The sequence below is a fragment of the Haliotis rufescens genome, unplaced genomic scaffold (assembly GCF_023055435.1).
Source record: "Haliotis rufescens isolate VD_foot unplaced genomic scaffold, xgHalRufe1.0.p SCAF_7, whole genome shotgun sequence".
Taxonomy (NCBI): domain Eukaryota; kingdom Metazoa; phylum Mollusca; class Gastropoda; order Lepetellida; family Haliotidae; genus Haliotis; species Haliotis rufescens.
In genome coordinates, this window is record NW_025964361.1 from 36,917,935 (window position 1) to 36,924,961 (window position 7,027).

The window sequence follows — 7,027 nt, forward strand, 5'->3', positions numbered from 1 at the left end:
ACCGGTAAATAAAAGCACCCCTGTGGACCAAATTGGCCTTTTAATCTGTCATAAAAGTGTCCACTCCTTTTGATCATTGACTTATATGGACAGACTGGAGCATTAGGATGATGCAGATAATCTCTAAGCTGCTACGTTGAGGATATCAGAAGCCTGTAGGATTACCTCAATGGAATCGCATTGTCTCTTTATTTTCACCGAACAATTTAAATACGGAGGGAACTTCACAGTTCTTCATTCAGTTGTTGACCAGTTCTCCCTGACGAAACGACGACAAATCGACAGAATGATGAAGGTGAGTGCCCCATTTGTGCTGAATCTTTCTTTTTTTTCTTTTGTAATATGTGTAATGAGCTTTCAAAAATTAATTTATGAACCGCAAAAATAGGTTGTTCAAATCAGAGTTTTTTCTGACATGAGTTTAAATTGATGAAATGCATGACAAAGCTATGAAGAATAATATTGTATGCACCTAACCTAAATAGCACATTTCTTGTGCTATTTAGGTTAGGTGCATAAATAATCCTTTATACATATGTTTACATAAAAAGCAAACCAAGAAGCCAAAAATGCCTACGACGATTCAGACGTAATAAAACAGATGTACATAAACGTATCTACTGCCATATAAGAAATGTATAAAAAATGTATGTGGGCATACATAATGTATGTGCAGATAGATAAACGAAATCAGAGAACCAAACGAACAAAGCGTAAACTGTCAGTTAAAGACTCAGCTAGATTTTGGAAAGGAGTGAGAAATATTTCAGGAATCTAATAATCAGTCCAATATCGGCAATGAATCCTGAGTGGTTTAATCATTTTAAGAACTTATTTGCCAATGTTGATGCTCATGTAAATATCAATGACGAAATTGTCCATGACCATTTGCCATTAGATGATGTTAATATGTGTATACTTGACACATGTATAACAGAAGCAGAAATTATGTAGCATTGTATCACGTAAGAAATGGACAATAGCCCGAAGAAGATTCTAAGTGATTGAGATGTTAAATCATTCTTTACAAAATACTATATGAAAATATTCAAATGAACAAAACTGACTTTTTGAGAAGAAGAAAGGTGAAAGCTCAGGTCTTCCCTCATTCGGATCTTATGGGCTTTGTTCCAGACTATAGGCCCGCCTTTTATTGGATACGATAGAATGAAGATTGAATATAGCGTTGTATCAATAGGTACATGTACCATGCATGTAACTCGACACGTAGGTTTACTATATGAGAGTGAGTGAGTTTGGTTTTAACACCGCTTTAAACAGTATTCTAGTTACTGGTATATCACGGCGTGTCAGCTTAATGTGGGAGGAGAGCCCGAAATGATGCAGGTCTCAGATGATTACCGGGATTCGAACCCACAATCGTAGGGTTTTGCCATGTCCAAGGGACTAGAAGTGTTGCCGGACACGTTTCTGTGTTCATTAATTTGTTATGTCACTGTAAACGAACGTGCCTCGTGTCGACTGAAAGGGACGGGATAACTACGGAATGTTACCAAATGCTATATTCAGTACATTTCGTGAACATGTATACGTTCTACATAATTATGCTGACATTTTGGAAATGTACTTTCTGTACTTAGTGCTAAATATGTCTGGCACATGTTCATAGCACAACAACGTTGCAGGGTCTACATAAGTACATCTAAAAAATCCATTATTGCAGCAAATAGCATAATGATTTGAATAGTTTATTTTTTACCATAGATAACTATTTGGGACAGTGTGCAAGACTGGTTGTAATAGGTTTATGAAGTATGTCATATAACTTTGACTACCACACATTTCTATTTCTTATGGGATCTGTGAGCAGTACGGAAAATGAACCCTGCTAAATAACAGTGACAATACTATTTCCATAATCATAGTGAGTGAGTTGGGTTTAACGCCGCTTTAAACAGTGTCCCAGTTATATCACGGCGTGTCAGCTTAATGTGGGAGGAAAGTCTGAAGTGATGTATGTTTCAGACGTTTACCACTTTGGTGAAACCCACGAGCACGGGAATGGTGCTGACAAACTTAGAAACATAATCGAGGCGAACAGGGATTCGAACCCACAATCATAGGTTTATGGCGTGCTAGAAGGGACGCAACTCTCCAGAGCGAATCACGGCGCCTTAGACGACTGGGCCACCCGTACCCCTTCCATAATCATAAGAAATTGTACGATTTTGATCATGACATTATAAGCATGACATTATGTTTATGAAAAAACGTGAAGTGGTAATGATACCAGATGATTGCGAAAAGGTGTGCGTATCCTGTCCCACCTGCGGCACCGGTCACAAACACATGCAAAGCCAAGTCAAAAGTTTGAAGTAGTGTATCCTGACAAATACAACATATCATGACTTGTACCCAATGTCGTACAGTATTTCATCGTCAGGATTACGAATACGCTGACAGTGATTAGTTTTATTGTTTTTAATTTACTTACCTTATTTTTTTTCATTTTCAGATCATTATTATTGCCCTCGGCATTTCCTCCTGTCTGGGTGCAGCGTTAAATAACCACGTTATCGCAAAACGCCAGGCGGATCATCAGGGGCAACAATTCGGTGTCCAAATACCAAATCTCCCTTTCAATTTGCCTCCAAATTTCCCCTTTCACAATCCCTCATTTCAAACCCCCATCAACCCCATCAACCCCTTCAACCCCCAAGGAGGGATCTACGACCAGCTTGATAGACACTTTCTGCCTGCCAACCACAAGTGTGTCAAGCCGTACAACCTCAGCGTAGAACTCGGCCCTCTGTCTGACAGTGCTGAAGGATATCCCTTGTAAGAGGTTTCATTACAACTCGTTCAGTCATCCAGCAGTTTAGTTGGCACGTAGGGGCGGTCGGGTAGCCTAGTGGTTAAAGGGATCGCTCGTGACGCCGAAGACCCGGGTTCGATTCCCGACATGGGTACAATGTGTCAAGCCCATTTCTGGTGTCCCCGCCGTGATATTGCTGGAATATTTCTAAAGGCGGCGTAAAACCATATTCACTCACTCACTCCCCAAGTTGGCATGTCAACGTCTTGTTGTCGATTGGCCAGCCTCTACGGATGTCATGACGTCATAATTTTTAGCACAACTGAACCGCTAAAAGCCCGATGGCAGTTGCAGGATAGATATAATTGTCATACACTAATATTTCACGGAAACTAAATGTACTTGTGAACTCGTAATGATGAATTCGATACGTGTGTCACTGGCGGGGATTTTACTTTCCTTCGGTCTGGTGGTGTACAGCTCGTAAAGCGTCGAACACCCCGCAAGTGAGTGAGTGGACATGTTTTTACGCCGCCTTTGTGAAATATTCCAGCAATATCACGGCGGTGGACACAAAACATGGGCCACACCCATATCGGGTATGAACCCGGGTCTTTGGCTTAACGAGCAAACGATTTAATAACTACTAGCCTACCCCACCGCCCCACAGCATGATTTTTGTCATGTCATAACGCCCCCTTCAGTTAATGCTACTTGTAGAGCCGTTTTCCAATGTTTCGCATTTATTCGTCATCATTTCGCATGTGGTTTTCAAGGTGGGATAGAATAGTGGTGAAGCGTTAGTTAAGAGGCCACGTTTGATTTCCAACATGGCTACAATGTGTAAAGGCCATTTCTGGTGTTTCCCACTGGGAAGTAATTGCTGGATGGCTACGATACATTCGGCATTTCAAGAGCCTCAGTAAACTCTGGTGTATTCCATATTTGTGAAAACGTAAGACAATGCTGAATATGTAATAATTAAATGGAATTATTCGTCTACGTTGAAGGCTCACATTGTTCAAACTACGGTTATAACGAACTCAAAGGGACCACTTATTTTAGCTCGTTATATCCGTAGTTCGTTAGAAGCATATGTACAACATAAATATAACAAATGTTCGGGACCATAAAATACGTTTGTTATAACCCGTCAGTTCTTTATAAACGTGTTCGTTATAACAGTATGCATTGCATTTGTGTTCCTGTTAACATTTATCATGTCCACATTTGTATGCTGACCGCCTCCGTGGTCTAGTGGTAGAGCGTCCGCCCGGAGAGCGGAAGGTCCGGGGTTCGATCACCGGCCGCGTCATACCAAAAGACGTTAAAAAGAGGTACCTGTTGTTACCCTGTCTGGCGCTCGTCATTAAGGGGCTAAAACAAGGACTGGTCGGCTCGGGCTGTGACTGTGTCTGAGTGGGGCATTCATGTTAAACTGCTGTTTAACTGCGGCATGGCATCTCAGTGGGCTAGCACTATAAATCGGCATCAGTCCGGACTAGTACAAGCAGCCACACACACACGCGCATGCAAGTCGCTATATACGTGCAATAATCTTGGACGCGACGTTTAACCCCATTTCACCTCACCTCACCATTTGTATGCTACTCATAGAATTTAGTAATCGTGTCACTATGGAAAGATCTCGACGTCTAAAGATCCCAGCACCCCATTGCGAATAAAGTGGATCTGAAGGTCATGCTGGCTGACTTGACTGACAGTGTCATCGTGTCCCAATTGCATGTAAATCCGTGCACGTTTTCATTCAATGATTTGTGAATTGTACAAGCAGCCGTGACATGCGGATCGTTAAACAGCATTCTCTTACTCTCGAAATCTTGCCATAATAACCCTTTTTTATGGTACCTAATATATTTCAGTGACGCTATCAACCTGGAGAGATCTCAGCGTCCAGACCTAGCTTTCTACCTTCCCCCAGCGCTCACGGAAGTTACTGATGGGGTCTATGCAGTGTAAGTATGATGTGAATTACTGACGTTTGTTTGTTTGTTTGTTTGTTTGTTTAACGCCGCACTCACAATATCAATCACTTGATTGTCTGGTCCTAATTTGATTATTTACAGGCAGTCGTCATATAGCTGGAATATTGCTAAATGCGGAGTAAAACAAGAAACTTTTTTTTGTCATAACTTATCCTATAGAACATATAGCGCTATACAACAGACTTTATGCAATACGGATGATAGTGGCACGTCTTATTTACTACAGTGAAGAACAATGGTTAAGACAATGTCCCTTATGTAACGAAACGAAGAAACGCCTTAATTGAGCCCTTTCAAATATCTATATAAAACGTCAACACCAGAGAATAGCCAGTATCGATCTTCCGCCGAAACAGATTTCATTGGGCGTCAAAGGCAATAAAGCTGTGAAAAGTATATAAAAGGATCACTTAAATACAGTGTTCGCGAAAATTCTTCTGAATGAATAATAATGAAGGTAAATATTTCCAGGAATCACATTTGTTTCGTTTTCCTTGGTCCCTCGTGACATCATACATGGAGTTTTATATACATGTAGTTGAATATATTTTACTTTTGTTCCCATAGTGACAACAGTTTTTCCTGCCCAACCACAAGGAAGAGGATGAGGAGTTTCGCCAGATATGAAGGACGCTGCTGGGTTCTGTCTGACTTGCAGGAAATTGACTATGGCTACTGCTCGTAAGTGTATTTGTCATCACTTATCCCTGGTTGGTTGGTTGGTTGGTTGTTTTTCGCCGCACTCAGCAATATTCCAGCTATATGACGGCGGTCTGTATATAATCGAGTCTAGACAAGACAATCCAGTGATTAATATCATGAGCATCGATCCACGCAATTGGGATCGATGACATGCATCAACCAAGTCAGCCAGCCTGACCACCCGATCCCGTTGGTCGCCTCTTACGACAAGCATAGTCGCCTTTTACAGCAAGCATGGGTTGCTGAAGATCTATTCTACCCTGGATCTTCACGGGTCTTATCCTTGGTGGTATTAGTTTTGGTGTTGGCTTGCGATCCACTTAGCTTAGTATTCCTTGCCTGTTGTTTAACTATGTATTGCTTTATTACATAGTTCACTTGACTTCAAATCGAAGTCGGGGCGGTCGGGGCGGTCGGGTAGCCTAGTGGTTAAAGCGTTCGTTCGTCACGCTGAAGCCATTTCTGGTGTCCCCCGCCGTGATATTGCTGGTATATTGCTTAAATGCGCGTAAAACCGTACTCACTCACTCAAATCGAAGTCTGACCTGTTACCTTGTTTACTTCAGCAACAACTACTGCAGCAACCACTACGACAGCTCCTTCTACGCCAGGAACATGTGCATGGAGCAGTTTGATACTCTCTACGTCTGGGTCTACTGCGACAACTTTCAGGTCCCCAACCTACGTATCAGGCAGGAAGCCGTTCGAGTTCCTAAGTTCTGCTCTTGCAAGAATATGAAATGTATTTAGATTGTATCAACTTTGAAGCAATACTCACTCATGTCATTAAAGATATATGTTAGTTTATAATACATTGCTTTCACCAACCTTGTGTTACACAAACATGTAACTCCTTAGTTTTTAAGTATTATTATTTTTATTTTCATACACGAAAATCTAATTATAACCAGCTCAATATTTTTATATAAATATATTTTTTCTTTTGCTACATTACATACAATTCGAACGGTCCTCTATGTACAACATAAATCATGCATGAATAAAATGTTGAAACATAATGTGTAGTCGTAATGTTTTTACCTTTGATGAATATATTGCATATTTGATTACGCAAATGAGACATGCTCTGTTATTATCATTCTATATTTTGTGCTCAAACAACCGTATTAGATGTGATAACAGCTTGTTTGTTGTTTAACGCCGCACTCAGCAATATTCCAGCTTTGTGGCGGCGATCTGTAAATAATCGAGTCTGGACAAGACAATCCCGTGATTGACATCATGAGCATGGATCTACGCAATTCGGATACGTTGACATGCATCAAGCAAGTCAGCGAACCTGACCAACCGATTCCGTTAGCGGGGTAATAAGCGGGCTGCATGGAAAGTAATTGCTTGCTCCTTAACCAATCAGAAGCTAATATTTTCGGTGCGGTGAGATAATGTTTATTTATTGGTCGACGATCACAGTCACAACATAAATACAATACAGTTACAATAAATACATGGCACAACTATTGGGATATATAAAAAGCCATCAAACCATGGGGTCATTGAACCTGCCAAGTTGATGAGGGCGACG

At 41.0% G+C, this 7,027-nt stretch overlaps 1 protein-coding gene across 1 annotated transcript; it reads left to right on the forward strand.

Moving 5' to 3' along the window:
* The first annotated feature begins 230 nt into the window (after window positions 1-230).
* LOC124112935 lies at window positions 231-6,451 on the forward strand. Its single transcript, XM_046473129.2, has 5 exons — window positions 231-295; window positions 2,477-2,799; window positions 4,660-4,752; window positions 5,350-5,463; window positions 6,051-6,451. Exons 1-5 carry the CDS (start codon window positions 287-289, stop codon window positions 6,232-6,234), a joined length of 723 nt encoding a protein of 240 aa, XP_046329085.2. The 5' UTR covers window positions 231-286; the 3' UTR covers window positions 6,235-6,451.
* Window positions 6,452-7,027: the final 576 nt, after the last annotated feature.